This window comes from Pezoporus wallicus, unplaced genomic scaffold (assembly GCF_028554395.1).
Source record: "Pezoporus wallicus isolate ANWC-B61680 ecotype Strahan unplaced genomic scaffold, APGP_CSIRO_Pwel_v1 contig_8548, whole genome shotgun sequence".
Lineage (NCBI taxonomy): Eukaryota > Metazoa > Chordata > Aves > Psittaciformes > Psittacidae > Pezoporus > Pezoporus wallicus.
The window spans coordinates 927,043-947,964 of NW_026642624.1; the positions used below are offsets into that span (position 1 = coordinate 927,043).

The window sequence follows — 20,922 nt, forward strand, 5'->3', positions numbered from 1 at the left end:
CCGAGGCGCGCTCGGGGCGACCGGGCCGCAGTGTGTGTGAGGGAGGAGAGGTGCTTCGAGCTCCCCTCTGCGGAGCGGGGTCCGGTTGAGTGGCGTTGAGGCGGTACCTGGTGGTCGTGACCCTCGCAGCAGCGAGGAGCACCTACCGCCGGTCACTGGGGAGAAGGGGTGTTCTCGCCTGCCTCCCGTTGAGTATAGCTGCCCTCGGTGCTTCTACCTTGGGCATGGTTATGTCATGCTGGTGCAGTGCTTGGCTGCTGCTTCTGAAGAGAGCTGTCACCCTGATGATAATAATGATAATGATAATAATAAAGTTTAGAGGCTGCTGCAACCCCGTGGATAGGGAGATAAGGACCACTGTGCCGGGCGAGAGCGTGTGCTTAAGAATGAGACTTAGAAAGCGCATCTGGGAACAAAGAGTAAACCCAACCTCTGCTCGCTGTAGCTAAGGCTGGACCAGGTAGGGAAACAGCTCCAATAGGGAAAGTCAGTGTGGGTGTAACGCTCCTAGCTTTGGGCTGGTGAAGCTGGTGCAGGGACCAGGGTCTCAGAGCTGTGTGTTCATTACCTGAGCCCATTATCATTGTGCTCCGCACTGTGTGCCGCTTGCTGTAGCCTCCAGCCCTAACCGGGTATGGCAGTGAGTGCCGCGTGCTTCTGATGGACTTCTGGCCATCAGAGTAATCATCTGTTGTGCGAGACGTGTCTGTGGCTTTGGGGAAGCTCTCCTCTCTGCTGAGATGCGCACATTGCTCTGGGGCTGGAGCCAGCGGGCAGTGCCGGGCGGCTGTGCAGGAAGCACGCTTGGGAAAGCTGAACGAGTGAAGAGCTAAGATGTCAGCTCGGGTATAGCCCGGCTTGGATCGGGAGCTGCACGGTTGCTGCTGGCGCAGGAGCATCCAGGAGCTCTGCGGAGAATCTTCGTCTAATAAAACATCCCCTTGAGACATGCACTAGGACAAACCCTTCTCTGTCTCCTGCCTGCCCAGGCTGAAAAGTGCTTGGCCGTGTTGGCCAGGTCAAGAGCAGGATGGCAAAGCCATGTCTGATGGACTGTCTCCTGCTCCCCCTGCCCAGCTCTGGTTTCAGGAAAGGGTAGCTCTCTTTATATCAGCATCAAATGCAGTAAAAGTGCTTAATTTGGGCAATCTGAAGCATATTGTTCACCAACGATGGTTTTAATGGAAACTTAATTCCTTCTTTCAGCAGCAGACCTGTAATTAACTTGCAGAGGGAACGTGATTGAGGCTTTAAAACGGGTGAAAGAATCTGTTTCTTCAGGGTTATGTATTCTTCACTGTGTGGGATGGAGCATTTTGGATTGCAAATGTCATGAGCTGTGTAATTTACGTTTACATAAAGGAAGTCTGGAGCTGTGCATCACATAACAGGTTTTATGGCAGAGTAGTTTGTCTGTCAGATCTGGTCCATCATCCATCAGATTTTGTGTGAGGAATTCAGGGAAGGGAAGTTTATCACAATGTTGTCCAGAGATGGGGGCTAGTTGTGGAGCATTTAACTTTGCTGGCATGGGAGGGATTCTTATCCCTGGCTTTGCTGTGCTTGCTGAGCAGTACCGTGCTGTAAGAGAGATGGGTTTACAGAACCAGATCTGCAACATCTGCTCACACACAAGAAATGCCTAAAGATGCAATTTAACAAATCCAGCTAATGGAATCAGACTCCTTCAGCCCTCAGAAGTAGATCTGAGGTTGCTTTTTACTGTACTGCTATTTTGGTTTAACCTCTAGAGATGATGTCTGCTCTTGGAAGGGATGAATAAAGAGACCTCTTAACTCTGCGGTAGGGCTAAATGCATTTTTCTCACCTCCTGTAGTAAAAGAAAGGAGCTAATGTCCTGGTGACAGGAAGACATCTTTGGGGGAAGGTGGGGAGGGGGGAAGAGGAAGACGAACCTGAAATCTTAAATGGCTTTTGATTGCCATGAAGTACTCAAGCAGACAATTGCTGGGATTACTACATTGACAAAGCATCCTGGTGAGCTGAATCGCTGGCACAGCCAGGGAAATGGGAAGCTGCTAGCAAGGCATTCCCGGGGTGGCAGCGTGTGCAGAGCCTTGATACGGCGGTAGCCAGAGCGCTGAAAGGAATTAGGGATTCAGAGGCTGAATACCTCCAAATTGCTGTGGCTCAAAGGCCATTTACAGACACAGCTAAAAGGGACCGAAGCGGAAAGCATTTGCTGATCCTTGCTGCTGTGAATCCAGATAGGGTCTAACAAGAGGGGAAGCAATCCACTTCCTGAACATCAATCATGAGCAAAATGACCACTGCAAGGCAAAACGGGCCTGGTGGATGTTCAGGGGACGCCAGCTCTTTGAAACAGTCGTGCTTTTGTAGTCTGCGAGGCAGAGAATGAGCTTTAAATCTACTACAGGTTTTTGGAGGGCAGATTTGCAGCCTTAGCAGTGATTGTATCTGACAGCCAGGTTAGCAGAGCTTCCCTTCCAGGAGGCTGGGGAAGTGCAGCAGCAGAAACTGCGGTGTCACATCAAAAGACAAGAAATAGTTGGGAAAAGAGGTAGGCAGGCAGGAGTTAATTTATGACTGGGGTTCAGGGAAAGTGCAGCAATATGTGCTAATGGTTTTGCAGTTGAGGGGAGTTGTCCTGAAAGAGCTAAAATGAAGGAGAGGATGGGAGTAAGCAGTCTCCCAGAAGATTTAAGTCTGCTGTCTCGGGAACTATCAAGCAGTTAACCCTAGTTATCTATCTATCAAATCTATCTTGTGTGTAGCAACTACATATCCTGGGAAACGTGGCAGGGCACTAGTGTGAATGCAATTAATGGTGAGATGTCCGAGGTCGGTCTTCTGCAGCATTTCTGCAGGAACACAGATGCAGTACTTCCCAGTTTTGGACGGTCCCCACGACACCTCAAAGTGCCCAGAGGCCACACACAGGAGAACCACGAGTGATGCCAGGGCTCATTCTAAGCTGTTCTAGTCTTGCAGCAGAAGCATGCCCTCAGAGAGGCTCCTGCCACTCTGTTTGTGGTGGCTTATAGGAAACAGACTGCACTGGAATCTAAATACCTGCGTGCTTGGAAAAGCCTCAGTGAAAGGCAGCCAGAGGGATTTGGGGTCTAAAGGAGTTTGTATTATCTGTCTAAGCCTGCACTAGCTGCTGCAGCAGTGTAATACAAACCACATTTTTGTATTTGTTTTGAATTCAGAGCCTTGAATGTAAAGGTTGTGGCTGTTGGGTGGTGTTTGGTTTTGGTCAGTTCTGGTTTCTAATCAGGTACTATGATGGGTTGTAGAATGTGCACCCTTGCTTCTTGGGGAGGAGGTCATCTGAAGTGACTTTGAGCATCGTGACAGCACAATTCATGTTTTGCTTAACATACTGCAGTATTGCAGTAGTGAGCGCTCCATGTGTCCTGCTCTTGTATCCTCTAACAGAAGTGTGACATACTTGGGCTTTCCAAGCAGTTACCTAAAATTTGCAGCAATGTGTATGAAACATACAGTGAGAGCAACGGGCACTGATGCATGGAGGATAAGGAGAATCCAGGTCAGTTCCATACCCCAAAACAACCATGTGGTCCAAATCTCTGGGACACCTGGGCTTTGATCTTAGTCTGACCCACTGACTATCAGTGTGCTTATGGGTGATGAAGGTGGCTGAATTTCCATGGATAGAAAACTGGTGTCCCTTTAAATTGGAGGAGTTGAAATCAAGAAGCTGTCCTGCAGAAAGCTGAAAGGAGCTCTCCCTCAGAATCTGATCGTGACAGATTCCTTTAAACTTTAAATGTAAATGTAGCTGTAAATGTAATAAAAACCCCAGCTTGTTTTTCTGGCCTCTTGTGATGCTCATCTGCAGTGCCACTTGCTGGTTTGGGTGCTCAGTTCCAGCTAAGCTGTTAGTGTAGTGAGCATTGCTGGAAAGATGGGACCTTGAAGAACAGTTATGCAAAACTAACCCGAATTCAACATCAAATTTAGCTGAACCATGTATTCAAGAAATCAGCCTTTTATGTCTTGCTGAGTTCTTCACAATAAGGTTTTCTTTAGCACAGTTATCCAAGATGACTGTTTCTTGAAACTTTCAATGATTTCTCTGATCTCCTCTAAGTGAAGTCCCCAGGCTGCAGAGAAAACCCAAGTTCATCTTTTGTAATTGTCTCCAGTTTGGGTCTGTACAAAGGGAGCATTGTCTGCATAACGCTGCTGACTATGCTTCTGCTGAGTCTGCAGAGCTGATAACAAAGCAATGAATACCTGTACCACTTCTGCACCCTGTTTGCTGGTGACTTGCTCGTGTGAGGATACACATAGGATATCTGGTGTGCAAAACCAGTTACGGGATGATCAGATTGGTTTGGTAGTTGCTGGCAGTGAAGTTTTACTGGGCTAATGCTCTCTGCTAAGAAATTTCTTCTAATGAAGCATTATCTAATTTATGACTTTGTTTGTTTAAACTATACTTTCATTTCCTTGTCAATGTCAGCATCTCGTTCATTGGAGTTATGTGCCCTGTGCACTGAGAGAAACCAGGTCGCACTCTGTCGTGTATGTTTTCAGCACTGCTCCTGGGGAAGGTAATAGAGAGCCTTGCTGTCCTGATTCATGCACATCCTCCTGTTTAAGTGAGCAGATTCAGATTACACGGAGGAGATAAGGTTGGGATCTGTCAGAGTAGTTCATTTGCTGGTTTTTAAATGACCAGTTTGGTACGCATATCGGTTGTATTCGGAACCTGATACTTCTCTCTGGACAGAGTCGGAATGGCCTTGAGCTGGCTGAGGCCACCAGCGATTGCTGCAGTGGAGGTGGTCTCTGCAGGTATAGGTACAGGAGTCTGGTGGCAGAAATGTGACCATATTTCTTTTAACCAGGTGAAGGTGATGGGGAGCCCTTGTGGGGGGAAGGAGGGTGTCAAGTTTGGCTAAAAGTATTCTTCCTTTTTCAATTATCCGACAGATGTTCATTTGCAGATAAAGTCTTATATTAGAGAAGCCTTGACCGGGAAAGCAGTGTCAGCTGGTGGGAGTGCTGCTGGTGGGACCACGGAAGTAGGAAGGTGTTGAGACAAGAGCTCTGTACTTAAGGAGCTGAAGGGGTCATGTTGCTGCCCATAACCAGAGAGCATACACTGTAAACTGGACTGGGGGTGGGAGGACAGGCAAGAAATACAGCTGTTAGCACGCTGCTCTGCAGAACCGCTTGTGGTTGAGTCAGGGCTGATTCTTTGCAATGTGAGATAAAAAAGTTAAAAGTAGCTTTGATCAGAAGTCATCCCTGCATTTACCAGTCCTTAGCTCTGCTGATAGCTGAGGTCAGAAAAATGTACTTACAGTTCATCTTACAATCTGTGGTTTGGCTTCTTTGGCCAAGCGCAGCAACACGTTTCCTGAGCAGACTGTTCTTTTTGGTATTCTCAACCCAAAAAAGGGCCACACTGAGCAGTGAGCTGTGGCTTAGAAGCAAGGAGCAGCACGTGGTGATTCCCATTGTTTCAGCCTCTGTCAAGAAGCACTTGCTTTGACATAACTCTGGCAGTTTTCGATGTGGGAGCATATTCTGTCTGAGTCTGAGCAAAGGCTCAAAACCACAGTCAAAAGTAATGCAGTTTCATCCTACAAATTGTCTTGTCTCAGGGAATGAGCAAGGCTTGGTCAAGCTGTGCTGGGGCATGCATGGTGAGATCCCAAGGCTGAAGTAACGTCGTGGTGCCGACACAAGTCGCACACTGATCCCTGGGCATGGTCTTTCTGTCTGCTCCGTGTCCCCAGCCTAGAGGAATATGTCTCTGGTTTGCTCCTGTTTTAGTATGAAACGTAAATATGGCCTAGATCCATGTTAAGATGAGGCCAGACTATCTTTGATCTGAGGGGTTTAATGCAGTGTGATGATTGGGAATCAAAAGTGCCAGGGTTCATGGATGTACACACGTTTTGTTTCCTCTCCATTGAATGGAAACTTTTCTTTTGATGATACTTAGGAGGATCCTGAGGTGAGGGTACCTGGTTGGAGAGCACAGAGTTAAGTTAAACTGGGAACCAACACATAACTTTATCTGGTGATTGGCTGGAAAGTGTCCTGGGTCCACCCACAGCTGCATTGGGAACTGGTCACCGTGGATGCTCTGAGGTGTGTTTCTCAGCAGCTTCTGCATTTTCTTCTTAGAGATTAAAATATGGATGTGTCAAGTACCTTTAGTGAAGAAGCCTTTTAAACTCCAGACTGGGAGTTGATATGGGGAGAGCAATTTACGGGGTAGTCTTTTCATTCAAGACCAGGTGATTTGTATGTGGAGTGTAGGTGTCACAAAATAAACAGCAGAACTTCCTCAGTAGTTAGTGAAAGTTCAAGATCTGAGCAGGTCTCATTTCAAAGCAGGCAGTTTACAATGCTTTAACAGGATGTGACTCTGTGACCACTGGTACCTTGCATTAATCGCATCACTGATGGCTAAAGACCTCATCACCTCTGTTGTGAAGTCAACAGGAATATTTCCATTGGCTTTACTCTGTGCTCCTCTAGGAAGCTGGGCTCTAAGCTTTTCCTTCGAGGGACTACCCATGGCAGGGAGAAATCCAGAAGACAAAGGTTTTAAAGTAATAGGGCGATAGTCGTTACACAAAGCTGCGTTAGTGTGTAACTGTGAAGGTGTTGAAGTTGATGCTCAGTATTAATTAAACACCTTTGCATTTCCTGGTGGAACTTGAGGATTATTTTTCTCCTGAAATACATTTACATTTCAGCCTTTGTACAGCAGCTAATTCTGGATTTCAAATTTCAGATGGTCTGTACTGCCCAAAATCTGCTCTGCTTTTGGCAAGAAACCAATGCTGAGAGGCATCTGGTAAAACTGACAGTGATGCATTGAGGGAATACTGTGTTCTTTACCTTGAGAGCTGTGAATATAGGTTATATTCTGAGCAGAGTCACCAAACATAACTAGAAAGTATTCTCCCCCTATAGAAAAAGGCTCAAAACCTCTTGGCTTCCCAATGGAAGTAGTTGTCTGTGAAGCCTGTGTGAGCTCTGCTTTTTCCCAGGTATAATCTGAGAAAATGGTACTGAAAGCTTAAAATTACCAGGTTTTAGGGCAAGGCTGTTAGGTACGTGATTGAAAATCTTCCCTGGGGGAGTTTAAGAGTTCTGCAGTCTGCCTTCAGGAATCATCCTGTATCTCTTCCTGCACCAGAAGTGACCCAGTTTGCCCATGCAGATGGGTTGGATTTGGCAGAGAGGAGCACACAAGGTGTGGAGCAGATGTTGTTGCTGTGCTGCTTCGCACACAAAAGGCTCCTCTTTTGTGATGTTCCCCTCTACTAAAATCTGCTCTGAAGTGTATGGAAAGCTGCTGGAGGTGCTGGTGTTGGTAGCACCAGGTCATCTGTTGGGATCATGTTTTGTATGCATCTCTTAGGACTACTTTTCTACTAGTCCTTTGCTGGTATGGGCAAACCCAGTTGAGGTTACTACTGATGCCATGCTCTGTGCTCCTCTGGCAGCTGCAAACAGGAGCGTTTTACTTTCCTCAAAGCCCTGCATACTCCTCCAGGTAGCGTCTGGAGAAGTTGCTGCTTGAGTGGTTTCCTCACAAGTTCATATGAAATATGCATCTTCTCACTGTGGAAGTCAGTAATTCTGAATGCGCATTTGAGCTTTTGTGGGGCTGAGAGTGAATGGAAGGTGGGACACAATGCTGAATGACTTGCAGGGAAGCTTTGGAGGCATTAAATCAAGCCTGCCCTCTGCTCCCTTTGGCCGATAGCTGGTAGACCAGTGCTGGGTGTGCTTAAGAAGTCCTGCCTGCCACTAGTGAACTACTACTACTGAATGAATTTTCTACCAGATAGAGATGCAAAAATTATAATCAGATGCTTGTCATAGCAGAATCTTTTGTGTGTTATACCAATTGCTCTGTGTGCTGTGTGAATATCCTCATTTGCATGGAAAAAAACAACCCTTCAAGGCATTTAAAAAGGAAATTTGTAAAGCAGATGAGCTGTAGTTCCTCTGAGTTGTCTCTGGTAGCACTCTCTGCCTGTCTTGCTTTGCATACTTAACTCGTCCTTATTGTCTTTTTCAATCTAGAACGTGGTCCAAAACCATTCCTGGCAAGGTTGAATTCTTCTCCAGCGAGGGTTCGGACACCTCTATTCCCATCCCCATCGTGCCGCTTCCAGGTGTAGATGACTCTTACCCACCCCAGAAGAAATCATTCATGATGCTCAAATACATGCATGACCACTACTTGGACAAATATGAATGGTTTATGAGAGCTGATGACGACGTTTACATCAAAGGGGACAAACTGGAGAACTTTCTTAGGAGCTTGAACAGCAGCCAGCCCCTCTTTCTTGGGCAGACTGGCCTTGGCACCACCGAGGAGATGGGGAAACTGGCGCTGGAACCGGGAGAGAACTTCTGCATGGGGGGACCAGGAGTGATCATGAGCCGGGAGGTCCTGCGGAGGATGGTGCCCCACATTGGCGAGTGCCTGCGAGAGATGTACACCACCCATGAGGACGTGGAAGTGGGAAGATGCGTACGGAGGTTTGCGGGAGTGCAGTGTGTCTGGTCCTACGAGGTAAGGATGAGGGCATGGAGTGTGAGGTGTGTGTTCTGGGGGAGATGGAGAGGGTGGGAGAGGCTGGCAGCAGGGGATTGATGTTGGACGGCTGCACAGCAGTTCCTTCAGAGCTCTTGACCATCCAACCGCACAGTTCCTACACTTTCTTTCCTACAAGTGTTGCCCTGGAAAGACCAATGCAAATATGGAAGTGCAGCTGTAAGGGGGGAAATGGAGCCTGACATTAGGCTTGTTGGGATGGGGGAAGAACATCAATCATTCATAACAGATCCGTTTGTTTAGACAGAAAGGGAATAAGCTTAAATCAAAATGGCCACAGGTCTCTGCAGACTTGACTATCCAAGTCTCTTTTATCTTCTTTAGCAGAGTATGTCATAGTGTCAGTGTGGAAAATGGATGACACAATTACTGTGTTTCCTACCACAGTTGAAAGGTGTGAGGCTGACAGATGTTTGCCCCGACAGTGATGGGTTTCCCCTAAACTTACAGCCACAGCAGGGATGTCTCATGGTGGCTGGCACTGTCACCCTGTGTGCTGAGCTGCCTCCCAGCACGAGTCTGCTGCTGCTCAGGGGACTTGCTGGCAGCCCCATCCTGCAGAAGCCTGCTCAGCAGGTCCTTGACGTCAGCAGAGACAAGCCACCACTCTTGCAGCAGAGCTCGGGGTCTGCCCACACTGATGTGGCTGCAAATTTGGCATCCTGGGGGGAAAAAAACAAGAGTCCCCATCCTGCTTGTGCCAGTTTCCTGCTGCTGTTCCTGCTGGGGTCTGGCAGCTCCTCACAGGGGTGAGGGGACTTGTGCCCAGTGTGCTGGGCTCTTTGAGTCCTGGGTGCTTACAGACTGACTGAAAACACCTGCAGGGGTTGAGTTGCAGCTTCTCCTCTAGCTCCCAGGGAAAATGCTGGTGTAAATAAGGGAGAAGTTGAGGGCAGAACAGAGCGTGAACAGTTTGTCTTTTTACACAAACATTTGTGACTTGGTACGCAGCTTTTGCTTTGTGCTTTTATGAGATGTGGTAAAGAGGGAGATTCTTCTGCCCGTGTGACAGAGAGCTGTGGTCACGGATGACGACAGATGCTGCTGCTGACCCACTGGCAAGGACTTGTGTTAAACTTTTGACACTGACTCTGTGCTCCCAAAAGCTGTTGCTTTGTTTCAGTTCGCAGTTCAGTGATGGGAACGTGGAAGGAGTATTTCAGCTTCTCCAATTCATTCGTATCTTTTGTGCATAAAGACTTTCTGGACTAACAGTGGCTCTCCACGTTCCCTACTTACAGACCTGGAACTAGCTTGTGTATTGCCAGCATTGTGGTTAGCCATTCATAAGGAGTCAGTAACTTTTTCCACAGTCTTTAGCAGCATAAGATTTTTCCTGTAGACATTCTGAGTTGAAATAACTCCTGGTGTGAATGCCTGTACCATGTGGCATTTGATGACTTACTTAAGATCAGCGTTTTGGTCTTACTGAAACTGGCAAAGACCTCCTAAACTGAATATGATCAAATTTTGGCTTGAAATACCTAACGATAGCACAACTGCACTGGGAATTCTACCTGACAGAATTAGATTGGGCTTTTCTCAAAACCAGTTTTGTTTGATCAGCTCCTGCTAAATTACCTGTATTTAACAGTGCTGGATTCTCCCAAGTGCTATGAATTACTTAAAATTGATTTGTGTGAAGTGTGTAAACTGTAAGATGTTCAGAAGTAACCCTTGAGTGTGAGATGTTAAAGCTCAGCTGCTTTGGAGAGAGGGAAGAGTTCTGGTGATGAAAGCTCGCTGCTTCTGCCTGAGTAAGTCCACTCATTTAGTTGAGGCTTTTCAATGTAAAAACCTGTCATTTTTCCTCTCTTTTATTTTGGTGTGGTGCTCTCATTGCCCAGACAACTCGATGAAAAGTGCCTGGTATTTTATTTAAGATAAAGCAATAGCTGTGTGAAATAACACAGCTGTCAGAACAGCTGTGCTGGGAAAGCTTGGGGTAAAAGCGACATTTTCCATGTCTCGTACGGTCGTGAACATCAAGCAACAGGTCACAGCATGTGAACTGCAAAGCATTGGATTTCAGTGAGCTTCTGACAGAGCAAAAGGTTTGTGCCTGCTCTGCTGGGGCACAGCCACCAAATCCTTCACAGTTCCCATTGAAAGGGAAGCAGCAATGGCACAAGGCTCAGTGAACAAAACGGCGGCGTTGGCCTCAGAAAAAGCAAACCTCAGACTTCTCCTTTGCTTTCTGCACTTCCTGTTCTGGAGAGACTCAAGTGGCAGCACAGATGAGGAGCTTGAGTCTTTGTAGTCACACCCCAGCTCTTTGATTTCGTTCTTAGCATCTCGGACATGGAATATCCTGCTGGACCTCAGTGCGGGTGGTTGTTTCCCTGTGCTGTTCGTGTGGTGGGCTCTATGCCCAGAGTTGTTTTAACTCATCTCCATGACTGTCACTGCCCCCTTTCTCTGATTTTAAGATCTCACAATGTCTTTACTGTGCTGCTCATCTTCCCTGGCTCTGGCTCTGGTGTTGTGCCCAAACTCATCTCCAGGCCCAGTGCTGTGGGTTTTTTCTGCTCCCAGCAGTCTGCCTCAGAACCCCTCTTTCCCCCCTTCCTGTTTCTGTCCCTCTGCTGCTCTCTGCAGTGCTGCTCAGACCACTCCATCAGTGACACCGGTTATTGCCCCTTTCAAGACTTGTAAAGATTTGCTCACATGCTTCCTGTCATCAGGAGCTTTGCAGCAAATACAGCAAAGGAATTGACTCCGGGATTCTTTGGGCTTCTTGTTTCATCTCACCCCACAAAAGAGGCAGCAATGGTATGTGCAAGCCTGAGGAGAACTGAAGCTCCCTGGGCTCTGGGGCTTCATCTGATGCACCCAGGCTGCTGCTTCAGGAGCAGTTTGTAGGTTTGTAGCTGTTACCCTACTTGACACAGGTTGAGTGAGCCATAGGTGACACACGCCTCTGAAATGGTAATTTTTTTAATGGCAAGGCTTATCACCATAGTAAAAATAACGAGCAGCCGGAGCTACAGATTTTAGGCAGCAAACTGGAAGAAAAAATCATGGAAAGAATGGAGCAGTGAAACCTCTGAAGATTACAGATGAGGGATTGAGAGTTTATGAAGCGAGATAGAGCGCAGTCCTTCTTGAAGAGGACAAAAGGCTTGGACTGAACTTGTTAGGAAGTGGTTTTGCATTTCTAGTGAGTGTTGGTATTTTGGTCTTGTGGCACGCTGCTGTTCTTCTCAGGAAAAGTTTATGTAGTAGTCTCCTTTCTTCTCTCATTTCCTTGTGCCAGTAGTTCCAGTGTGTTCTGTGTGGATCAGAGACGTGCTAGTTTTGTTTTCTCATACGCTGCCGTGTGTATGATCTAGGCTGTTCAACCACAGAACAGGTTTAAGTGACCAGCTATCTCATTTGTGATTTAAACCATCCCAAGGTATTGCTGAGCTCAGTTTTCACTTCGAGTCTAATGTTTCCTTTAAATGCGTCTGAATTACAAAGCCATCACTCTGCAGCTTACTGTTGTTTCAGCCTTGTTTGTAGCTGCTGCTGAGTATTGTTCTAATTTGTGTTTAATATCCTCACCTTGAGAACACTGGGAACTCCTATGCCAGCTCTTTGTAGCTGCTGGAAATCAGGGCAGTGCTGAGGTACCACATTAATTTTTTCAGTAATAAAACCCTTCTAACATTGCTTTCAGGTGATACTGACTGCTTCGTGTCCCCCAGCACGACAGAAACAGCTGGATGCAGCTTACACTGCCCCTAACTGTTGGTGCAGATGTTTTGTCTGGTTTTCCTTCTGTTCTGATCCAGGCAGTAGGAGAAGTTGGGTAAGAAGCAGCAACTGTGTGTGGGGGCAGTGCTTTCCTCCGAACCAGCAACAAGGACTCCCTAAATGGCCTGAAGTGAGACAGGTTTTTTTTGTAATATACATGGAAAAGAAGCTGTGTCAAGGGGAGTGATCCCGCTGGGAAACGTGAGCATCAAGGAAGTGTAGATCCTACCTTTTGGGCATTAGTGAGGGAAAAACTAGGGCAGTGGTGACTGGGGGGGTTCTGGGAGAAGAGGGGTTTGAATTAAGTTTTTGTGTGGTCTTTCATCTGGAGTAATTGAAGATAATTGCTACTCTGAAATCCACTGAAGTTAGGAAGCCCTTCAAGTGCACATTGTATCTGCCAAGTACATCGGCAGAGCCAGAACACACTGTGTCTGGAATGGACTCTCCCATGGGCAAAACTGAAGCTTATGGTTTGCTGTAAGATAGCCAGAAGTTAAAGCAAGATAATAGGTGCTGCAGTGATTGATCAGAACTGAAAGGCTGGGGACAGATGCAACTGTTGATGACTAACCTTGCTTTATCCTCTGAGAAAGAACCTTCCATTAACAAAATAGGAGATTCATCCTGCTTGTAGCTGGCTCATGTCTGGCACGCAGCACACACAGCAGCAAGAGCTGTACATCTCCAAGCAGGGCAGGATGGGCTCTGTGAGGAGGTGCTTTGGACAGGGTGCTTTGCAGCACCTTGGTTCACTGCAGTGGAGTTGGTCTGTGATTATTTAGTCACTCTTGCTCTGTAGACCCTTGCGTTGGACACAAGGCAGCAAGTGGAAGAATCGGCTTGTCTTTGCGGTGGGAGCATCCAGTGGCACTTCTGAAATAGAACACTCTAATACATATATGTTGTCCTGGCTTCAAAGCTTGTATGTTTTTCTGAAGTCAGAGCATAGGAACTTGGCAAACCCTGACAGCGGCAGATACCTTATATCATCTCTGTGTAGCCCATTGCATCTCTTCATTCAGGAAACATAGGATACAAATTGTGTGTGTGTGTTGTGAGAGGGGAAGTTACAAACATGCCTAGTGCTTTAGAGTGGGTGTTTATAAATTGTCGTTCCTTAAACACTAAATTTTATCTTTGAAACACATCAGAGATACCTCTTTGGCTTCAGAGTAAGTTGGAAGTGGGTGGCCATCTATTCTGGGGATGAGGAATGGCATTTTGTCAAAGGATGGGCAGGTAAGACTAGAGAAGGGCGTTATCTAGACAGGGAAGATGATGCATGGGGGACTTGGTCTGAGACTAAATACATAGGAGCAGGACAGAGAGGTCAAAGGAGAGAGTAAAGGCTTTAGTTTGGGTTTGTGGAACCAAGATGCAGGTTAGGAGGGTTTGGAGTAGGAGACAGATCTCAGATCTGCACCCAAGTCCTGACCTGGCTCTTGCACTTCAAAAATAATTAAGTAGTATTATTATTATAAGTAAATATTTGAGAACCAGATATTCCAAAGAGGGAAAACTTGACATCACTGAGTCATTTCTTAGTGCCTCCCGAACTTGGAAAGGTTTCCTGTTTGTTGGAGAAATCAAGAACCACTTTGTATATAGAGCTGAGTGTTGTAACAGAGTGACTTGAGTCTGGATCCCACTGACACTCTGCTGGCCATCACTTTAAAAGATGAAGGCTGTGTGCTTTGTGCTTACACACACGTGCCTGTCCAGTCCATAGAGACTGTTTTGAGACTGACCTAGTTTTTGTGAGCACATGGTTAATCTGCCCCTAGTTAGCTGGATGACTTGGTCTAATGCCCAAGCTGAGGCTTGCTGTAATGGGGACTTTGGTGAGGTGCAGACTCTTAAGGAAGCTCCAGCCATGAATCCAGCAATCAGAAGGATTGCTTTTCCTCCTGTTATTATCATCTTGAAGTGCAGTGGTTTGGTTGGAAATAAGGATGTGTGCAGCCTGTTTTGTTCAGGGAGCCATCAGGATTAGCTGTTATCTTGAGGACAAGTCAGGAAAGGCTAATCCTTCATTGTGTGACAGGACAAAGAACTTGAATAAAACAGCTCCTCATCCATCCCAGTTTCTTAATTAAGGCGTTCAGAAGATACCTGAGGATTTGAGTTGTGTTGGGCAGCAGTGAGAATGGGCAGAGAGAAGTACATCTGAGCCTACATCTAATACATCTAATGTATTTTTCTCTTCTGAACGGATGGAGAAAGCCATCCTTGTCTTGGATAGGAGGATAGATTCTTACTTTATGCCTTGCTGGAGCTGTGAGACTTGGTTCTTGGAGGAAATAACATTGTGCTGTGATCAGAGCTGCGCCCTGCACTGCCTCTTATAGGTGAATCCCACCTGACTGGAGACCCTGGAAGGACACTGCTGAATTCCAAATCTGATCAATATATAAACCCTAGGAATACCTGTGTAGTTGGGTTTCTCCCATGGGTCAATGATGTCTGACCAAACTTAGTTAGCAAGCTTCCTTTTCCATTTTATTTAGTGTAGAAAAGATGAGGATGGGAGAATAAACCACTTGGCTACCTCTGTATAAACAGAACCTCTGAAATGTCCCTTGTGACTAGGCAGTGAAAAAGTAATAATAAAGAACTTGTCTTTCTGAGCTGCAGTGGATGTGAAGTGTCTTCAGCTGGGCTTCAGAATGGAAGTTTTTGGCTGATATATATATAGAGGGTCACTGTAACCTGGATAGTGGGATTCTGTGTGTTAATCATGGAAATTTGGAGAGAATATTTGCCTTTCTCCTCTCAGATCTATTAAAGGCAAGTTCTGTGAGCAGCTTAAGGTGCCAGCAGCATGGAGGTGTCAGAGCCTGTAAGCATGGGAGAGAAAAGCCAGGTTTGTTTGGTGATGGGAAATAGAAATGAAGCGCTGATGTGGGGAAGGGGCTTAATATAAACTAGCTGAGGTCACCAAAGGGATGGTGGAAACAACCTCAGCTCAAATGCTTTTGGTGCTGTGTTATACTTGGTGTATGGTGTTTTGAGAACTACTGGATTGTTTTAATATAAACAATTGAATTATTACAGAGAAGAAAGAAAAAGCAGCTCTTTTAAATGGATGGGTGCATTGGGTTTTGAGGCCATATCCAGTTGTTACTTTTAAAAAACCAAAACAGGTTTAATGTAAGGTAATTTTCTTTTGAACTGTCAGAGACTGAACACAGAGAATTGTCCAGAGCTGCTTTAGGCAGCAGCTATAGGAGCTGTATTGGTGTAGCACTCACCTGCAGCAAAGGCTTTGCTTGATGCTTTTGGAGAAAATGGGACCTGGCAGGCTAACTGTGCCTTGGGACAGCACTGGGTGGCTGCTCTGTGAGCACCCCTGTGCTGGCAGGGGCCTTGGGCACACTCTGAGGATATATCTGTGATCTGTACAGTTATCTTTTACAAGCTCACCATGTTTGTGGTCTCTGGTCTGGTGCTGGGGGATAGATTGAGTTGAGCTGTTAACACCAGGTGACTCCTCACCTCAGCGCAGGAGCTGCCAATTCCTCTTCTGCTTCCCTATTCCTAAAGTCCCTGTCCTCCATGGACATTGTGGTTCCCCGAGTGCTGACAAGGCAGAGGATGGCAGTCATTGTGCCACTGGGTTTCTGTTTTACAGCTCACAGCTGCAGTTACTAATGAGTTCTGTCTGTTGAGTCCTCCCGTGCAGAGTACCCAAGTGCACTTAGCATATGTCAGGAAGAAGCTTGGCTTTTAGGCTAGGTGGGGGAACCACTGGTTCATTGATGAACAGGGAAGATGCAAGATGACAGCATGGAACACCCGTTCCTGCAGCAGGCAGGTAGCAGTGTAACTGAGTGCTCTGCGCTGTTGTCGATGGCTCTGTGCGTGGTGTGAGTACTCTGCCTGCGCAGAGGATTAATAGTCCAGGATTTGTCTAACCTCATTTCCTGTAGAAACCTCCCAGCTGCTGAGCTGCTGCTGCTGTTTCGTGTTCCAAACGCATCCGACTTGGAGCAGAGAACTTAATTCTGCTCTTCTGGACTGTTGCACCATCTTTAATTGATCCTTATAATGCTTAAAACATTTTGGCACTAATTTCCTGTTAAAAGCTTATCTGGACTCCTGGCGGTGTGAACTTCCATGGTTATCAGCTGGAGACCTCTAAAATCTTGGCAGAAATCCTGATTGCCCGAAGGGTGGGGATTATCCTCCTGCATGCCTAGACCAAAATGACCTTTCTGTGTCACAAAGAACTTGGGAACATAATTAGAAGAGTTTGGGGAACCAACTGATTCTGTTCCCCTAAATCCCAAAGTTTCAGCTGAAAGTGTATATGGGGGTCCTCGCAGAACGTCGAGTTCTGGGTATTTCTGGTGGCTTCTTGCATAGAAGTGAATTTCTACTGGTGTTTTGAGCAACTTCGAAGTTCTGTTACGGTAATGAAACAAAGGTGAAAGTTTTGACTGATTTTTATCAGGAGGGGTGCTTGAGAACCAGTTGAGCTTCAAGCCATTACTTGCAGCTTGTGTGGCGATGGTGGCTTCTATAAAAGAGCCAAAGCCTGCATGTCATTTAAATTTTGATGACCCAAAGTCCTTTTTAGGACTCCTAGAATAGGAAATGCCCATTTATCCTTTTATACTTTGTCCACACTGAGTGTTGTACCCTGATGTGAAGGATTGCTGATCAGAGGAAGGCCACCACAGCAAGCTCTCTTTTCAAGTAAGCACCCAGCAGTCTGTGTAATGCTGTTTTAGCTGTGCTGCTGGCAGTGCCTTCCTCCAAGGGCTGCAGCGTAGGTGAAGCTCCAGTGCTCAGCTTCTGCTCTTGCTGGTCTGATGTCCTGAGAGCATTGCTAAGGTAGGGCAAAGAGAGCTTCATTTACCGTCTGTTCTGGTTTATGGCTGAGAGCACATGGCAGCACAGGATGAGAGCCCTAAATATTTATGCAGAGCTGTGGCAAGAGGCTCCTAGAGCCAGTGCTTTAGAGTCATTAGCTTAGAAAGAGGTTTAGGAAAAGGCATGACTTGCTCTTGTATAACGAAGAGAGCACAGGTAGGGTCATGCCCACTGGATCTAAGCTCCATCCATGTCTCTGGGTTTAATCCTTCCTACTGAATGGCTTTAGGGACTTCCAGCTGAGTGCTATATTTTTCTTCTTGGAAGCAGTCTTCAGAAGCATCCGGTACTCTGTGGATTAAGCCCAGGTTCTTAGACAGAGGCTAGGATTAGCAATGAAATAAATGGGAAACCATAGTTTGGACACAGCCAGCAGTTCATTAGAAAGCAGGAAAGGGTGGCAGAAAGCTACTTGCAGTTTCAGAAGTGTTACTGTCACCTCCTTCCAGCTGCAAAGAAAAGCATGTTATCAGACCAATAAAGACATAAAACTTGTCTACCTTTGGGTTGTCCAGGCCTTTTGGAGGAGGCAGCCAGCGTTTGGGTGCTGCATCCTTGCCTGCTGTCCTCTTGGCTGTGCTCAGACCTCGTGTCGGTGTGCTTTCTGAAAGGCAAGTACAAGTTTGTTCATGAAAACTCATTGCCTGCTCTTGTTCATGGTTGCCACTTCACATTGGTGCAGCTGCTTAGAAAAGTGCTCTGAGAATGGCAGCAGAGTCTTAATGAAGTTTCCTCTGCTTGTAGGCCTTCAGTGGGTGTAATTACTTGGCAGTAACTTCTTTAAACCTTATTTGAATTAAAGCTACATGTTTTGGCTGGTTATGCCACCACTGTATTAGTGAGGAATGCAGGAGAGAGTGTTAGCTTGCATTAACTGAGCTGCCTTAATCCTTTGTAACCATACTTTTTAGTCTGTTATTGTCTTATAGAGAGAAAAAACATTTGCCCAGGGGACAGCAGGGTTCATCCTCAGCATCTCTGCATAAGGGCAATATTCTTTGTCTTATTAAGGACAAAGAAAGTTCTTAGTAAGTGGGTGTTGAGAATTAATACAGTGTAATTCTGCATAAATACTCGATGGGGAACTGTCTGTATCTTAAGGCTGAGGTTTTATAATCCTTTTCCCTGCAGCCCCCTCAGTGTGTGGGTGCAGAATGGGTTCAATGCCTGACACAGTGTTTTTAATGGTTTCATACAGCCTTCAGCCCAGATGTTTCACTAAAAAACCCTCTTGTCTGAGCAGGGCGACTCCAGGGCACACACCTCTCGTGTTCATTGTCCAGGTCAGCACAAATACTGTTCCTTGCCTCTGTACCTTTGCTATCATGACAAAAGGGAAATTTGGTTAACCTTAACACAGGTATGTCAATAAACCTCACCACCGCCTTCCCTTCCCTTGTTTGTTCAACGTTATCACAGATCGTTTTACTGACGTACTTATATCCTTCTCCTATTAAGACACTTCCTTTGGCCAAGGGGATCTTTATTTAAAAAGCAAACAAAAAACCAACCAACGACAGAGAGACAGTCACAGATTTAATCTTCATAAAGCAGCAGGGCTTTTACTTCCCTGGGAATGTTCGTGAGCTGTGGCTTTTCCAGATTTTGGCCATAGCAATTTTGGCTTTTTCAGATCATCTTTCCCCCTTTTGTGACTCCTCAGAGTTGAAATGTGCTCTGTAGTCACTGCGAGAGCCTTTTGCAGGTGCACTTTGTCTTGCTGCATTTTCCTGGAAGCCACCTCTGATCCTGTGCAATAGTGAAGTTTGCTGATGGTAGCATCACTACTCGTGTTCTTGTATTCAGGAGAAACTGTCCATGTGGTTTCTAGGCCAAAAATAACACCAGAGCTCCTGCAGCCTCAAAGAATTAGCCTAATTTCAGAACTGGAAAGTAGGGTGAAGATGAAAAGGCTATTTCAAAATATATAAAATAGGAGCTGAGTGCCCAAGCATTAGGGTGAAAAGCTCTGTCTGGAGCTCTGGGTGGTGAATCAGAAGTGTTTATGATGATCTCCTGCATGGACTTTATTGCAGGGGCAAGCCTCTACTCAATTGCAGGTCTGCTCTCATTGAAACCAAGTGGTGCAGTCCTGATAGGGGAACTGCAAGCAAGGAAGGTGGAAGGTGAAGGCAGTGTCGTTTTCCTCCTGGTTGTGATGTGGCTCCTCCTCATCCCTGAGGTTGCTCTGCAGAAAACGCGTCATTTCTGAGTCCATGGCATCTGCTTTGTGCCATCTGCCCTCGTGGTTCCTGGTGCAGGGGAAGTGTGAAATGTGTAACCCCATGTGTTCTGGTAGGTGGTCAAGGCCTTCTCCCTTACAGAAAATGCCTTGTTTCTGTTCAGCCAGCACAAAGGCTCTTTTATAGCTGCTTGGCTATACATCTGTCGAGGTGCCTCAGACTGTTAGCACTGGTTACTGTTTGAGGTATGCAGGCTCTGAGGCTGTGATGTACAGTGATATGTTGTTTATATGTTGCCTCCCTTTCCTTTTGAGGATAGGGAGCTGTGCTGTGTCTGGCTCTGAACAAAGCTGGTGTAGTTATGTGAAGGAGCAGTAGTGGTGGATGGATTCTCCCCTTAAAAGCAGTACAGGAATCTGTTTCACAATTTGAATGAAACGTCTGAATTTAGCTATGTGACTGCAGGACAATAGGACTTTCTCTGGGGAAAAGTGTGTTGAATTTCTGCTCCAGGGACAGGCCTGGCTTGAAAGAGTGTATGTACCTCCACAGGGCACTTAACAGCTGGATAAAACCCCTGACTTCCTGAAGCTTTTGAACTCTATTGCAGCCTCTGGATTCATTTCCCCATCTTCTCCCTTTCCTGCCCTGATATTTTTTCCCCCTGCACATGTCCTTGTGCTCATTTCACAAAGAGACTTTGCTGAAACCAGTTCTGCCCAGAAATGCACACTCATCTTTTGCAATGTAGGGGAAGGAGTGAGAGGAGGCTTTGTAAGCTGACCGTTCTGGTGAGTTCTGAATCTCTGATGTTTGTCTCCTTTGGTTTTCAGACATCTTAAGGTTTGCCATCTCTTGGCTTCTGTGTTTGCTTTTCTATGTGTTGGGTTTTATTTTAACCCCATAAAGCTATCTGACAGCTCTTCAGTTCCAGGCCCAAATAGCATTCTGATGCTGTCACTGCTGCCTTCTTGACTGAAAGTAGAGTTTTGGTGGAAAACTAGCTTTCAATCAAATTACCACGAGATAGGTCTCATGGGGTGAAGGAAGAGCATGAGAGGAATGTGCCCTGTTTCACATAAGCTCTTCTGCCTTGAAGTTGGTGTTCCCTTCTGCTCCATTAGCATGGATAAATACTGAAATCTGGTAGATGAGGATGGCAAAAGGTGACTTGGAACATACCATGGACCTCCCTCCCCACTGAGTCCCCATCCCTTGAGAACAGCAGCTCTGCCCTACCCAGGCCCTGGCGTCAGCTCCCAGCTCTGGCTTGTGAACATGTGCCCGTTCTTGCTCTCCTCTCCGGGGAGTATTTCTCATTGAAGAGCTGCTTAGGCTTTGAAGATGCATTTAGGTTTTTTGTGGCCTCTTTCACAAGAGGGTGAGAAGTTACTTTTCAACTTAATTTTAGCCTGGCTCTCATTCTCAAGCAAGCTCGAAGAAGTGTGGGTTTGACCTTGCTCGCAGGGAACCTTGGAGGACCCTGATTTCCCACCACAGTGAGGGAACCGT

The 20,922-nt window shown here is 46.3% G+C and overlaps 1 protein-coding gene across 1 annotated transcript in view; it reads left to right on the forward strand.

Annotated features, from left to right (window-relative positions):
- CHSY1 (chondroitin sulfate synthase 1) overlaps nucleotides 1–20,922 on the forward strand; it is a 74,517-nt gene that overhangs the window by 593 nt on the left and 53,002 nt on the right. Inside the window, exon 2 of the mRNA XM_057431029.1 lies at nucleotides 8,074–8,569. Within this exon, the coding sequence (XP_057287012.1) occupies nucleotides 8,074–8,569 (496 nt within the window). The remainder of the gene's footprint in view (nucleotides 1–8,073; nucleotides 8,570–20,922) is intronic.